General features: G+C 31.8%; 1 protein-coding gene across 1 annotated transcript in view; it reads right to left on the bottom strand.

Annotated features, from left to right (window-relative positions):
* Positions 1-15,990, bottom strand: part of LOC121115030 (uncharacterized) — a 28,533-nt gene extending 12,543 nt beyond the window's left edge. Inside the window, 4 exon segments of the mRNA XM_040709175.2 lie at positions 5,302-5,426; positions 6,235-6,356; positions 14,502-14,613; positions 14,615-15,990. Coding sequence (XP_040565109.1) covers positions 5,302-5,426; positions 6,235-6,356; positions 14,502-14,613; positions 14,615-15,838 — 1,583 coding nt within the window. The 5' untranslated portion in view covers positions 15,839-15,990.
* Positions 15,991-16,749: the final 759 nt, after the last annotated feature.

The following is a 16,749-nucleotide window of genomic DNA, read 5'->3' as shown; positions in this document are numbered from 1 at the left end:
TGTATTGAAGTAATACCAGGATTTGAGATTCTAAAGCAATTGGGTCTTTGTGAAATGTTTCGATCAACATGGTTGTGCAAGTCACTCATGAGATCTTAAATCAGATAATGAGGATTGCACAGCTATTATAGATACGAACTTTAAAAAGATAGCTCAAAATTTAGGAGTAAATTAAAGTCACGTGAAGAAAGCGCATTTCACTTATCAATTAGTCAACAAAAGGGCCAATCTGACTTGTGAATACATAAGCAAGCTAGTAAGATATTTCTCAAAATTGAGTATTTGTATTCTTTGAATAATCATTGTGATAAATTTCTATTAACAAATTATTCTCATTAGTCCTTTGAGGATTCTGCAAATTGCACTTTCAGTTGCAAGAAATTCATTGTCACAATGACAAATTTAGAAATATTTCATTAGATTTGATTTTAAAGGGTATATAAGATATGTTTCTTAAGCCAAATTAAAGTTAGAGAGCATTAGTAATAGTAAGCACATTCGTGTCCCGTCAACTCAAAAACAAGCTAGAATATTTTTTCTCAAAACTGAGCTGGTATTACATTTTTAATCGTCGACTAATAATGAGCATCAATTTCTATCTTCAATTAATTTTGATTAATCCTTTGACTGTGCTGCAAATCGTAGTTAAAGTAGCAAAAGTTTAACGTCATAATATAAAAATTATAAATTGATGTATTTCATTTGAAAGACCATATCGGGGTGGTTTTAAGTCTCATAATTGAATTATAGCTTATAAAGTATACTTTACACTCTTGGGTATCTAAACCAAACCGAGAAATTTGAATATAAAGTCTATAATTGACCAAAAAATGTCTATAAAATATTGAGCTGTATTTCTACATGATTTCAAAAAAATGTCATTTTCTTATTTTTTGTCCAAGATTGTTTTCATGTTTACTCACAACAAATATTACTTCTATGATATACATATTGACCATCTAATTGAATTTACATATAATATTGTAAATTCATTCAACATGTACTTGTACAAAAAAAAAAGAGAGAGCCATTTTTCAATAATATCTAATACTATATACAAAAATGGTGACTTATTTGAGAGAGTTACATGACTTTGGAATGCGGTCTCCTTGTCTAATTAATAAAGCTTACTTTTTAGCACACTTTGATTGTAATATATATATATACATTTTATGAAGATATGTATGAGGGTGCGTTAGTCGTGAAAGATAAGGTAATTTTTATTTTTCCTTCAGAAAAAGGGTTAAAGTTCAAAGTTAAAAGTAAAAAAAAAACGAAAAATACAAAATATATAGAAAACGACTCAATTGTCTTTTTAATTGAAAAAGGGAGTAATTGCAATGCAGTGTTTTAGGACGATATGACGATAAGAAATCAGTTGAATTGTTTATATATTTTTTTGTTTTTCAAAATCTCTTGATAAGAACGTCTAACACCTGAATACCGGATGAATGCAAGTCATGTTACAATGAAGACGTAGTCAAGATTTATGCAAAAATGTAAAGCTTTTATAAATATAAGTGTATAACTATTAGTGTTACTTGAACTCGTGCGAAGGATTAACTGAAAAGCTCTGCTAAACTCAAATGATCAAAGTTTGAAATATTTGAGTAATGTTTAACATCATTTACAAGATTAAATATAATTGGCAGTACGTGATGCAGATGATATGTCAATTTAATTGTGTGATTATAGACAACTTCTTAAAATAACTTCCTATTATGCAAATAAATATTTTCATAAATTACTTACATACATTATTTGATTAATAAAATTGACTGCCTTATTTAAGTCTATTCAAACAGACACTTAACTGTTGAACTTATGTGGATTTTATTAATTCAATGATAAGATATTTATTTTTGCTTAATGCCCTTATTCCAACTCGGCTTGAATACAAATCAGATTTTATAGGCCCAAAAATGGTGCATTTATTTTTATCTTGACATAATAAGATTTTATATTTATAAATAAATAAAAAATTCTAAAGTAATGGCGGTTTAAATTGTGAGACTCTGATATCAAATGATAAAATTTGATTTACTAATATTGAATTCAATGCCAATTAATTTTTGCTCAAAATAAATTTATTTTTTCTTGATTAGCTTTTGAAGGTGCATCAAACACGTCTGACCCATACTTTCAAATGTGACACTTGCTAATAGAAACATGATTGCAAAAATCAATGAAATCAAGGATGGTTCTGGGTTGCCACAATACGCTATTATACATATATGGTATGTAATGGTGTCCATAACATAAACATCTTTAAATTCCTTACTTTTTCCAAGAACCTGGTCATGTTTGTTATCAAACTAAAGGCCTTTATGTGTAAAACACAGATTTAAACATAGTATGCTAGAATATCAAACATGATAAGTTTAAAGGATAAATAAGAAAGTTATGGATTTGTATGCTATGGGCCATTTTTCATTCCTGTTTCTTCAACCATGTGTCACATTTGTGAGAAGGGTCAAGAAAATCCCATCATAGTATAAAATAATTAGGCTTTTGTTAAACTCTGTTAGCTTTTTATTATTTGGTTTATCAGGGGGGAAAAATAGGAATGTATGGGTCCCAAAATTTTTTATAAATTTTGTCAATATTGTACTAAAAACCCTCCAATAGAACAGTATTTGATACATGACGTCATTATAGATTATGATGTCTATTTTTGGAACTGATGTCCATCTACCAGTCACGTGATCCTAAATTGATCATCTATAATTTGAAGACTTAAATTAAGAATAACGGCAAAATATTCACTTGTTTGAAAGACCCTTCAAAATTTTACTCAGCCAATTCAAATAGTAAAATGAGATACTTTAATATAATTATAGTGAAAGTGAGGCCTTGTAGAGAGTGCTTTGGAATATGCCACGTTTTGTAAGGACTGATAACATTAAATGGGATAATACGTGACGTGGGACAAGGCCTATAATTATAAATGCCATATTAGGGACTGATATACCCTCAGTCCAAAATATTGCTTTAACTCAAACTCGATACTCATTACTCGAGTCCAACATCCCTAAGAGCAACTATTTATGAATATAGACCAAAGAGGTAGTAGCCTAAAGGTACCTTAGGAGTAATGCTCCTCGTCTTGAGTTAGTAGTAGAAGTTGTAATTGTTAAAAAGAAGTGTCAAGTTACATATATACATATAAAATTATAATAATAGCAATAACCAGGAGAGTGGGATAGAGGCAAAGAAGCGCACTCTATTCGACCCTACGTATATACATACATATAGCTATAGCCAATTTTCTTTGAATTTTTTTTTTTTTTTTTTTCATATTTTATATTTTTAAACGACCTGTTAAACCGGGGCAAGTGTCAAGTTACCTTTTATTTTATAATTCAAATATATTATAATGAAAATAAAAATAATGTACCGTGATATATTCATTTAACAATAAAAAACAATGACTACATAGAGAGCAAAGAGGAAAAGAGACACACGGTACATACACAATACACATTAGTCTGTTCCATTTTCGCCTTATTATGCCCCCCTCCCCTCTTGCACAAAGACATTTTCAGGAATTTTAGGGACAATAAAAAAAATCTCAGTTTGAGGCCTTTCAGGCCATTTTTGCAATAGTCATTTTAAAATGAGTAAAAAATGGATTGATGATTAAAAAATAAGGATTTTTAAGCCTATTAGCCCGTCTCAATACGATCTTAAAAGTCCGAAATGGTACATTTGATATTATTTAGTATTGGGGGTTTATCTGTAAAAAAATATTTGTACAGATTGATTTGAATATATTAAGGTTCTAAATATGTTCTAAATATTAATGTAATGATTATAGTAGAGCCAAGAGGAATAGAGACACACGGTACACATACAATACACATATAGGTTAGGGTGAAGCTGATTGCCCAACTTTTTGTCCAAACAAGGGAGACCTTTTTACAATCAAATTTTAGAAAAAGTGAAAAAAAAACTATATAAATCACATTTTGGGGTTTAGGAAAGTCTACGATAATTTTTTTTATTAATATATATTTTAGATTAAAAAAGAACTGTTATAAAGTATTTTGACTACTTTTTCGAAAAATGCCAATCGTTACCCAAAAAAAGGGAAGATAATTTTAAAAAATGACTATATTTACTTTATTAGCTGTGCGCAATGTATACATAATTAATAATTAATTAAAAATTTTGGGGAAATGATATTAATATGTTATAAGCATTGAGTTTTGATATAAAATATATATATATATAGAAAAAAAAATATTAGACGGATTCAAAAACGACAAAAATTTGATGTTTATATTTTTTGTCGCTTGACTCCAAAAATTGCATCAGCTTTGTACTCAAGATAAATATTAATATAATTAAATGACACGACACACATATATAAGTATAAATTTAAGATTTTGTGGGGGCATTAGACAACCCCTAATATAGGCATATGTTAGATGCGGCATCCATATTTAAACAAGGAGAAAAACCTTTCTGTTGTTGGGAACAACCCAAACACTGAAATTGGCTAAGGCTTCTTGTACCATTTTAATTTGTAAATAAAAATTAGGATTTATGGGCTAAAAACAACCATTTTAAAGCAACTTTTGTACTTTGCCAAGTATATTTGAAGCTATGAGTCCAAAAATAGCATCTTAGTTCTTGGTCTATTTGTAATAAATATATCTACACCCTGTTTTTAATACATAAAGGGGTCTAAGATGTTATAGGTAACAATTTTCATTTAACAATGAAAAGTGCAAAGAGAAAAAGAGACGCACGGTACAATGCATAGACAATACCCATCTATGTCATATGCAAGCAGGAAAGTCATTGACTGACTAACTAAGGTATTGACGTTGAATAATTAGTAGTTTCTTTTCCTACCTATCTATCTACTAAGACATCATTGGTAAGGGCAATTTATCGTTAGCTTTAAAAGCTATTGGATCATTGAAACAATGAATGATTTTACTTGTAAACTTATGTAAGTAAATTATTTGTTTGTCAAAAAGAGGAAGGGAGAAGGAAAGCAAATTTGACGAAAAATTGTTTTTCTTTTTTAAATGGCTAATTTGTAAATGAGAGGAAAGGGAAAAGGGAAGAAAAAGAAAAAAGAGATAGAGTGGATCTTAAAGGATCTTTCTTCTTTTTCTTTCTTTATTTTCTAAGAAAAGGAAAGAAAGGAAGAAAAAATAGGAGGAGCCTTTTTTAAAGCATCTCTTCTCGTCTGCTTCAGCGCCTCCGCTACCTTTTTTCTTTCTTTCTTTCCTTCCCACAAAAGAAGTCAAATACATGTACAGGAAAAAAAATAAAAAAGGAACCTACCCACGATTATTCGGCGTTCTATCTCGTTGTCTTCGATTTTTGAACCAATTCGAGACTTGCGTCAAAGATAGACCCGTTTTCTTGGAAAGAGTCCTTTTCTCATCCGGAGTGGGATAGCGATTGGTCTATGTTGGAGTACATTAGAATAGGGAAGTCGTTAATATAAGTGGGATATTTGCAACAATGGCATACAATTCTTTATATAATGGGGTTAGCATATTTTGAAATGAATAAAGTAGGGAAGTCTGAGGACAGTTTTCGAATATCAAAAAAGCTATATTCACAACATGTACATAATGACGATTATTGTGTGAATTTAAATCAATATATTGGATCAACTTTGGATCAAAACGGCTTTTGAGTAGTTTTCCTATAACGGATATCATTTGAACTACTGATTCCGTTACTATCTGTTGGGACAGTAGCATGATTTGATGGATCTTATCAATTTAAACTTGATTTTTGACTAGAAGGACAATTGCAACATTTGACAAGTCGCATTCAAGTACAATTTGTGGAAAAACTACAATCTGATCACATAACATTAGAATAGATTCTAATGTTATGTGTTGGTATGATGAGGCAAATTTTTTGTGCGTCTGAGTCCAACCAACTTTAAGTAATTAAACAAGATAGTATGGCAACCGTACCCAGTCTCTCCTATCGTTGATGCTTGTTTTGTTTTTTTACTTTTGATATTTTGAATCTTGGTAATTTAACAAAAGAGATTTTGGATTTAACATTTTTACTTGTTAGAGAAAATATTCTGGAATTTGGTTTAAAACGCTAATTTAAAATTTATTTTTAATACGACGTATCATTTGTCCAATAAAACCGTAGATTTTACAAATTTATATTTAAAAAAAAGTCATTGGACAAGATGTCACATGAAAACATTTGAGGGAAATGTACATATAGTTAATTATAAATTACCTTGTAGGTATCTTTGAGGTACTTTCGCGACTTTTCTTTAAAGCAATAGATAGTTTCCTCTCCATCCCAAATGGTTCTGGGTAGGGGGAACTTTCTTCGGAGTCGATATTTATCCACTGCACCTATAATTATCAATATGTTACAAAAATGCATATTAGATAGTAAATATGTAGAACTAGAATAAGGTCATCTTTAATATTAATAAGCAGTTGTTTTTATTGTTGAAATGAAATGTAGTTCAAATATTATTGCTAATGATATTATAGCGATGAGGGGGGAGGGGGGTGTTACTCATCAATATCCAACTATTGCAAATCATTCGGAAAGGAAATTAAAATACATAGAATCGAATGAAGATACAAAAAAAAGTATATAAAAAGAGGAATGTTCCAAACTATAGTTTCTCTCTGGGGATCCCATTGTTCCGTTATTTCTCAGACCTATGGAAAATTACCGGGAAATCCGGGGACTAATATACTCTATACATATATACAAGTACATCATACGCTTGATACTTGGAAAAAGAAAATAAGTAAATGATTTGATAACTATTCCATATTTGTATAAAAGGTCTGTATTTTTAGTTCTAAAATTAGGACACAATGGCTTTAAAAAAACACAATAGCACATATATCGTACGTCTGGACGCATAAGTATGCAAGTATACACATGATATTGGGTTAAGAATTATTCTCAAGGAGACTTCCTTTAATCAATGAACCTATACGTGAACAGGCACGATATATCTGGTAACCTGCTTTAAAGTGATGCTGATAAAAATTTAGAACACATGGGTATTGAGAATATATATGTGATGGGTTAGCCTATCGCATTATTTCTTCATAAAATATGAAAAGAAATACTTAAATTTCACAGATGAGTCGAACCTGTATAAAGAAGTCAGACAAAGATATCGTGCTTTGTACGTACTTCCAAGTTTCCTATTTTGTAACAATTCTAAGTTTGAAAAATAAATAACGGGATATTTAAACATTATCCCGTTATTTAAACACTTCTTTTCCGGAATCCTGATCAAAGAATACCTCCCGGGAAATGAGAAACCCTACTCCAAACTCACTCATGTCAGTCATAATTAGGTCAGGTGCATTAAGTATGTGCAATGCACTTATTATTTATATTTTAATAGTAGTTGTTGTTACAAGTGACCTGTTGGGAGTAGGAAGGGAGGGGGGAGATCTATTCAGCTGAGGGGTTGTTACTTCATTCTAATAAATCTACTTATAATAAAAAAAATGAGCAGACAATCACTAGAGAGAGAGAGAGGGACAAAAATGAGCAGTAGCTACTACTCATTTTGTTGATAAGTATCGACAACAATGGTTAACTAATATAGTATTGTGCATTATTCATAATATGCTGTACTATGTTGTAATATGCGGTCACCCCCCTCCCCTTGTTTATCTTCTATATGAATCTCTCCTTCCTTTCAAAGCCCCATCATCCTCTACTACTACTACCCAAAAATTAACAATAGAAATGAGAATAAAAAAAAGTGTGAAAATCCTTCTCAATACGATTCTATTCGTCGCCAACGGAAATTCCCCTGTTGGTATTGTTGTTTTTATTCATGTATGAGGTATACATGGGGCGTATGTAAGTAATAGATGGGTCGTCACTAGCCTACTGTTTGGAAATAGGTTAGTGAATGTTTTTTTCTCTATTTTTTCAATAGCCATATTATGCATGTAATATCGGATGGGACCATGTACAAAGTACGGACGTACTCAGGTGGGAGGGGGTAGAGGTTTTTTTTGCGAACACAGTAATAAGGAAAAGGAATTACAGAAATATGTAACCCCAAATGCGAATATGGGGGGCAAAAAACCCTAAACTTGCGTACATACTATATACATGGCTCGAATAGGTTTTTAGAAATACAAGGAGTTTGGGGGAAAAAGTGTTGAAAGATGAGTACTTTCAGGATGGATGTGGGATTTGAATACTTAAGTCTCAGTAAAAATTATTATAGAATACTCAAACCATGTTGAAAATTTGCTGAAATTATAATATACATTATAATTGATAAAAACAGTAGTTTCAACATCTACTCAAAAATAATTTTTGAGTATTCAGAGAACATGATAATGGGTTTATGGCCATTTGTCTACATAATTTAGATATGTCTATGGTTATTTTGAATACTATTGAATTTGAGACTATTCAAAAATAGGCTCTAGTAGAGTGGTTCTCAAACTGTAGTACACGTTGATAGATATGTTTAGCCGCATACTACTCTATGTTAAGTTTGGTCATAGATATAGATCTTTATATTTTCTCAGGTGTGCCACGTTGTAAAAAGGTTGAGAGGCACTGCTCTATGTTGTATATATCTACAAAAAATTAGGGGCTAATATATCAAACTTTTGGGATATGATGGCCAAATTAACTCTGTAGTGCGTTATTGAAGGTCACGTCATTAAAAATACTACAAATTAATGTTCTGGAACTCAAAACGCTTTGTCAAAAAAAGATTGCCTTATATATATTTGAAGGCTTATTGAAAGATAAAGAATTAACAAATGTTATTATACACATACATGAAAAAGTGTGTAGTACTGTTGTTGAAACTTCAAGCAAGACAGGATTTTGGTGACAAATTGTCTAAGACAGTGGAGCCTGGGTAGATTTTATGACTAAAAAGGGACTTTAGATATTTATCACATAAAAAGTTTTATTTAATTATTAAAGTTAAAAAGAGGGCATATTAGCCAGAATTTTCTTAATGTGGGCTGTGTGGCCTTAATTTCATCCTAATATTGTTAAAATCTTCTCAAAATGAATAAATTTTCTCATATATTTATATTTTTTTTTTCAAAACACTCTTTAATTCGGACAGCTTTGTTAAAATAGATCTATTTCAAAATAAGCAAAAATTATTTCAGTCCAAATTGCGTATGTAATTTTCCAGGGGCCAAATAATGCAAAAAAGGATTTTGCAAAAATTCACATACTTGGAAAAGTATTATTGCATATTTTGAAGATATATATTTATTTATATAGCTAAAAATGTTTGAAATATTTGCAGTTGCCTATTGATAAATTATTTAGTCTTCTTCTTTTTTTTTTTTACAGAACAGCCATAGTTTTGCAAAAGCCATATGCAAACATAAAAAATATTTATAACAAAGACCAATACTGAAACAAAAGAATGGGGAAGAAATTTTTGGAAAATGGATTTAAGAAATTTACAAAAAATATGTTAGATATTTTACATATAAATCCTGGAAAATTATATATTCACAGTCAAATCCGTGTTGTGAATCCGTTGTCTTTCAAACAAAATCAACTGTTTATCAAAAACTTTTTTTTTCTGAAAATTTCATTAAAGATTTTGCTCAAAAAAGAAACATTACTCAATGAAAATTCATAAGAACAGTTTTTAACATTCTAAAAACACATAAATTCCAAAAAAAAAAAATGGAAGAAAAAATCACATATATAACTGGAATTTTTGAAAAATATTCCTTCCATTAATTGATCTCTCCTACTGCCCATTATAAACTCACATCATATCTCCCAACATAAATTCCAAACATTTCATCTCCCTTGACAACTCTAATGACAAACAACAAAGAAAAATGCCTGATCTTATAAACGAAAAATTGCCAGAAATCACTCTAATTATGAACCAAGAAAATATATTGATTCAGTAGTCTATTAGTATTTATATATTCATTTCCTTTGTTGATACTCAATTAAAAGGGTGAATACTTAGAGGCTAATTAAATAGTTAATAGTATTGAATTTCGGTATGTAAATCCTATATCGGTTTAAGACCTGTTTCAGAGAAAAGTGTTGTCTATCTTTAAACTTTGATCACTCCCGCAAAAAACTACATATTTCTCAGTAATAAAGTTCATAAAATGGACCAGAAAAAAAGTCTAAAAAAACCACCGAACCGAAGGGGGGGGGATCTGTTAATAAATAAATACATAGGAGCGACAAGAAGCGTGAATAATTGAGCAAGGACATCAGCTGATAATGTGTGATCTCACATTTGTTTGTTTTTCTTACACTCATAATAATATACAATTCAATTTACGAGAGAAATTATATTTCAGTCAGATTGACTCTGATGGTGTAATAAATAGTTAACCAATCAATTTCTTTCTTTTAGCTGACCTTTATACCCTGAGATAAAATAATATATAGTAATACCTTGACAGACGAGCTTAATTCGTTTCTGAATCGGAGTTCGTAGGTCATAGCAATTTATCATAAAAAAAATAACTAAAAATATATAGTTTGAAGTGGATTCGTCTCCAAATCTCGACCAGCTCGTATCTCAAAGTATCACTAAATATTTTTTGTCCTACCTTAACTAAAAAATTAAGAAATTTTGAAAAAATAAAATAAAAAATCCGCAACTATTCACAAAAAATTATATTTTATAGAAAAAATGTTCAAAATCAACAGCTGTTAAAAAAGAAACTACATTTTTGGAAAAAAAAAAATCCAAAAACCACAGCTGCTTACTAAATATTTTTGGAGTAAAATTTCATATATTAATTTTTTTTGTGGATTTTCAAACATTTTTTCTTTAAAAAATCAATGTTTTGTGAATAATTACGGATTTTTGATTTTTTTTTTCAAATTTTTTTTATCCAGACAAAAAAAAAATTCTAGTAAAAAGCAAAAAATTATTAATTAGGGGGAAGGCTACAGCCCCTTGATGACAATCGCTACGGACGTTCAATCAAAATCCCTTTGTCGTCTTTATGTATGACACTCTTAGTCGCCATAGCGAATACAAAAATAAACTTGTAGCTATCTACATTTAGACAAACATTGATCATGTGGTAATGGTTTCTCCCCTTGTTTGTTAGCTTTGCCTATATTGAAACAGACTGACCTACCTTGTAATACAATTAAATATCCTTCAAAATATTTACATATTTGTACGCAGAACCAACTATTTTAAGCATGACAGACAAAGAGAGTCAATTTCAGTTTCGTCTTCGACTCAAAACAAAATAATAATAAAAATATTATGCATATTTGATAAGAGAATGCTCAACCATTGTTTATAGTTACTAGTTCCGCTTGATTAGCCTCCCTTCCTCAGAATCCCGCAGATGGGGGCATTCTTCTGTTTCTTCTTTAAATAATAGTAAGAATAATATTACTAAAGATAATTTGAGGATGCATGACTTGATTTGGACAATCAATGAGCCAAAATCATCATCATGATGAAACTATCAATACAAAAACAAGAACGACTCTTCCTAATAACATATTCAACATACAAATATTTGATGATAAAACATGGTTATTTGTGTTGGATTCGAGTTATTACTATCGAGTTTGATTAATTGAAACAACATAGAGTCAAGTTAGAGTTTTTGAGTTAAATCTAGTCAAAGGAAAATCAGTTTTTCATAAAACACTCAAGTGAGTTTAACTGGATCTCAGTATGTCACTCAATTATTATTTTGAAACAATTAATGTACAGGTAATTTTAGGAGATATATAAAGTAATTACTACTCAAAGGGATCTCCAAACTTTCAAGCAATCCTTAAGGTTAATACTGATTACTACACTAAGTTCCAGGGATGCAACACGTTAAATTTTTCCTTTGTGAAGTTTATTTCATAATCTTTTAGCTGCAGTGGGGTACATTGAACACATTGGGACCCTATTTGTCTCTCAGACAAAAGTTTAGAGACCCCTGCTCTACAACCGCCTATTATTAAAAATGAGAGTGATTTATTTTTTCGTAAAAATTAACAAAGTAAGAAAATAAGAAACGCGTAGTAGACCCGAGAAAAAATTTAGCCCCCAAAATATAATACGGAAATTTATTTGGAATTACATACTCAATAAAAATGTCCAAACAACTGGAGATGAGATATATCTTCATACGTGGGTATCAACATAAAAGAAAGCTCAAACGATTATTCTCAAAAATAAGTGTGAATTACATTTGTACACTTAGAAGAATTATCATTCGTTTTTATCTCAAATAATTATTCTTACCCCTAACATTGAATAGTTTAATTTGAAAGGAGGCATTTTGGGGCGAATATCAGTCACTTAAATCAAACAAAATGTTTTACATATAGGTAAACTAATTGGGGTATTTTAAATCATCCCAGAAATTTGTAAATAATGTTTCTTTTAGACTCAAATATGTATAAATGAAGTGAAACAATAGATGGCTTTTATATTGATGCATCACATATTCTCAAATAGTTCAATTTTTGATCACTTGAGTTTATTGTAGTATACGAAACAATATTTCGGGACAAATTATAGTAATGTTGCAAAAATGGTCTACTTTAGCGTAAAGTTGAGGGTTTTTTTTTTACTTCGATTAATACTCGAATCCAACACTAATATATTTATATAATAATATATGTAATCAAACATAGGATTTTTATATATATAATTCTCTCTCTCTCTCTGTTTCTTTTTCTAAATAACATGAACGTATTACATATATATATATATATATATACGACCACATGCCAAGGGTTTATGATGTGAAACAGGGATTTGAAAAACTAACTACATACATAAAATCTGTAAAGAACAACAAAAAATCACTAAGTAAGTTGTTCCCGTCTTCTTCCCTCCTTATCAATTGTTGTTATTTATAAAATATATAAAAATAAATTACGGGAGTCGTCCTCTTAACCCTTGATCCGCTTATGACGAATTATTCACTCTTATCATTATCATGTTATGTTTTACAAATTTTATTTTCCTTTAAAAGTTGAGAGAGTGTATTAGAGAGGCAAAGTTTTGCATTCACGTTTTTTGGAGGGGTTCTAGAAGGCTCAAACTTTTCTCCAAGTAAGGGGGGAGATTATAATATTGATATTGTTATTGTTATAGGTATTTTCTACGAAGTAATTTAGGGATTTGGCGTGAAAATGGTAAATATTTATGAAGGGAGGTTTGTATTTGTTTTTGGGGGTAAAAATAATAGAGGATAATACTTGCTCATCATGTGATTATTAACAAATAAACAATAATAGTAACTCATAACTAGGTACTCCTAGTGTTCAGGGAAGACTCGCTACGTGACCAAACTTTTTTTAACCCGGTTCGATCCTAAGTGGCTGTTTTTTTTCTAAACGGATATATGGACAATTATATTTTGATCATGAAGTGCTCAAAAACCGTGGAGCAATCAAAATGAATATATAATTTCATATAACTCATAACTATGTAGGTACTAATAGTGTTAAGTGAAGTCTCAGTATGAGACCGAACCGGGTTTTTTTTTCTAAACGAATATAGGTAAAATTATTTCGATGATGGGATGGTCTGAAAGCGTGGGCCGATAAAAATGAATATGAAAATTTATTTTTTGATAAAAAGGTCATCAGGCTCTTCGCACACCAGTTTTAAAAGTGGAGGGGCCAATGGGGGTAATAACTTAAATTTAAAATAAAAGTACTGCTATACAATATTTATAAGTTACAAAAAAATATGACATTTAATATTTTTAATAAAATATTTTTTTTTTTTTAAATGTTATTACTACAAAAATATTGCAAAAGTGGGAGCCAATTCCTTCTTGGCCACATTAAAACAACCTTACTTTATGGGACTGATCAAGACCGATTTTTTGAACGAAACACGTTCAGACCGAACTTGGACCGCTCTTATTAAAAATATAAACGGTCTCAAACCGAACCCCAACACTAATAACTACTCATTTTGTTCGTTTGTTCATATATATATATATATATTAATCCAATAGTGGGTTGAGAACAGGCAGCAGATGAGAAAATGTTTCTTCAAAATACATTCAAAAGTTCTTTTTTTATTTATCATTAAATTTTGTTCATCAAATGGTGAAAAAATTCATTGAGGAATGTCTCGGAAGATGAAGAGTGGGGGTCTCTACAAAAATACTTGTTAGTGTGAAAAATTGTATTTGTCCTTCTTCGTGGTAAAAAACCACACATCTTGGATCACCTCTTTACATATATATATATATATATACAGATATGTCTAATAATGTTGTTCTCACACATTACAAAAACGTGATCTATAAGTAATAAAAAAGAGTGCAAGCAAGCACCTGATTCATTTTCTACTAATGATTGAATGGAAGAAGTAGTTGTAGATATTCGATCTCTCAAGATATTATTATATCCATGAGATGACTGAAATTTCACTCCATTCTACTGTACGCATTTTTTTGTTATTACAAATTGCTAATTATTTAGCAATATATATATATATATATATTTCAATTTGAAAGGGAAAGAAATAGATGAAACACACTTACCCAGTTTTCGACCCCGAATGCTCTCAGCCTCCTTGTAGTGTGCTAGATTCCACATTTCCTGAAGCTTGGAATGATATTTGCTATCAAAGACCTTTGTTTCCATGATGGAGTAAAACTTTTTTGAAATCACCTTTTTCAAATGCAACATAGGCAATGGCCCGAATCACAGAGTCTGAGTGTTCCTTACCGGATTCGTGATAAGAGTGTGAGCACCAGTCGTGAATGAAATCCTCGAGTAAATTGATTTTCCCTCTTTGCATAAGGGAGTCACAGATACAGTCTATTTGGTGAGAGGTGAACTCTGGGTCCATGGGTCTGTTGCCGATGCCAATGCTGCCTTTGGTGTTGTTGTTATTGTTGTTGAGACTGCTGCTACTATTATTGCTACTAGAGGATGTTGTGCTGCTTGTGGATGGGGACTCTTCCAGAGTGTGATTCAGGGATTGGCCCAGAAGGTTTGAACTACTATTGTTACTACTTGTTCCACTTGTGTTGATACTTGTTCCTAGATCCTCGACATGAATGCTCTGATGGATGGGATGGTGCCCCACCGTCTCAGGAGAGAGGGCTCCACTGGATGAGAGTGGGGGAACCACAAGAATATCTTGTGACTGGAGGGGTAGCGGCGGATGGAGAAGATGCTGCTGAGATGAAGAATGAAGTTGTGTAAGGCCGCCGGTGTAATGAAGGGGATTGCTGGAACTCACTGCACAACTTCCACTGCTACTCGGAGTGGTACAGGAGGCAATGTTATTATTGTTTTCTTCTGGAACAAAGCTTCCCGAACCTGGAATAAGCGGGGACTCGCGATGAGTAGAGTCACTGCTGGGACTAGGTGTAAAATCCACAAATTCGACATTGGGATGGAGTTCTCCAGGATGGCTATTTGGGCCCAAGGTAATGAGATTGCTCCTCGCTGTATTTGATTCATCCAGTCCGTGATGAAGATGTAGACTCTCATGTGGGTTGAGGAGGTGATGGGGATGATGGGAGTGAGAGTGGGGAGGTGGTGGCTGATCTAGCTCTAGCTGTTGTTGTGGATGCCCAAGATGGTGTGGGGGGTGGCTGTTATTGTTTAAGAGAGCCTGGTGATGATGGTGAAGATTGGAATGTGAATGAAGGAGAGAGGAATAATCCCCTGACCCACCGCCGCCACTGGAGTCCATACTGACTTGGAATACATCTGCTGATGGATTGGATGGATATAAGTGGTGGTGGGGGTGAAGGCCGTGGCCATGGTGATGGTTGAGGTTGGAGGGCGAGCTAGTGGGTGAGGATTTAAGTGGACTTAGAGCCGTGGTGTGATGTTCGTATGCTGCAGTGGTTGAGTACATCATTTTGAAGAAGACGAGAACAAGGGACAGAAGTAGTGTCTGGTGGCGGCTCTCTGACTCAGGATCACCAGGCCTATCATTTATTTAAAAAGCACACACTATATATATATATATATCTCAATAACCAATTAATGAATTCACAAACACCAACAAGATAAAATAAGTGGAGACTCAGTATTCAATCAATGGAGTTACTTCCTGATGTTTTGAGGGCTAAATCCAAACTACTGATTCTTCAAGTGAAAGAAAAACATGGATTTTTTTATTTTTTGGAAAGAAAATAATGAACAGAAAAAATACACAAATAAAGAGTTTTTTTATTTTTACTCGCACTCCCATTTGACGAGAGCGACGGACGGAGAGAGACTTTCCCCTCCTCCTAGTTTTGTAAAACGGCGGAGAAAATACGATGATTCTTATTTTTAATACTACATACAACATCACTAAATGTTCCTTCAATAGAAATCTCCTCCTCTCATCCGTATCTGCAAGCAGCATCCTAAGTAAGGAACATCCCCCTAGGCCCATATCCAATAGGCCTCATAACGGAGCAACACCTCTTTCCAAGAGGAAAAGTAATAATGAACTATTGAAGAAGCAAAGATAGTTTTTTGCTTAATTATAATATGAACAAAACAAGGATCAGTACGATCAAATTTCAAAAAGAATACGGAAAAAAGCAGAAGTATCTTATAATAGAGAATCACTTGGAAGGAGCAAGATAATCAGAAAGACGTACGGCTACAACACGGAAGCAGAATCAACAAAAAAAGATGAACCGATTTTGTAGATCCACACAATGATGAAGCAAGGGGGGTATTCCGGGTAGTGTGTGTAGAGAGTTCACTTCACAAAAGTCATGATTCCTCTAAAAAAAAAAAAGTAAAAAAATAGGATAATTAATATATAATAAA

This window comes from Lepeophtheirus salmonis, chromosome 3 (assembly GCF_016086655.4).
Source record: "Lepeophtheirus salmonis chromosome 3, UVic_Lsal_1.4, whole genome shotgun sequence".
Taxonomy (NCBI): domain Eukaryota; kingdom Metazoa; phylum Arthropoda; class Copepoda; order Siphonostomatoida; family Caligidae; genus Lepeophtheirus; species Lepeophtheirus salmonis.
This window is presented reverse-complemented; position numbering and strand designations above follow the sequence as displayed.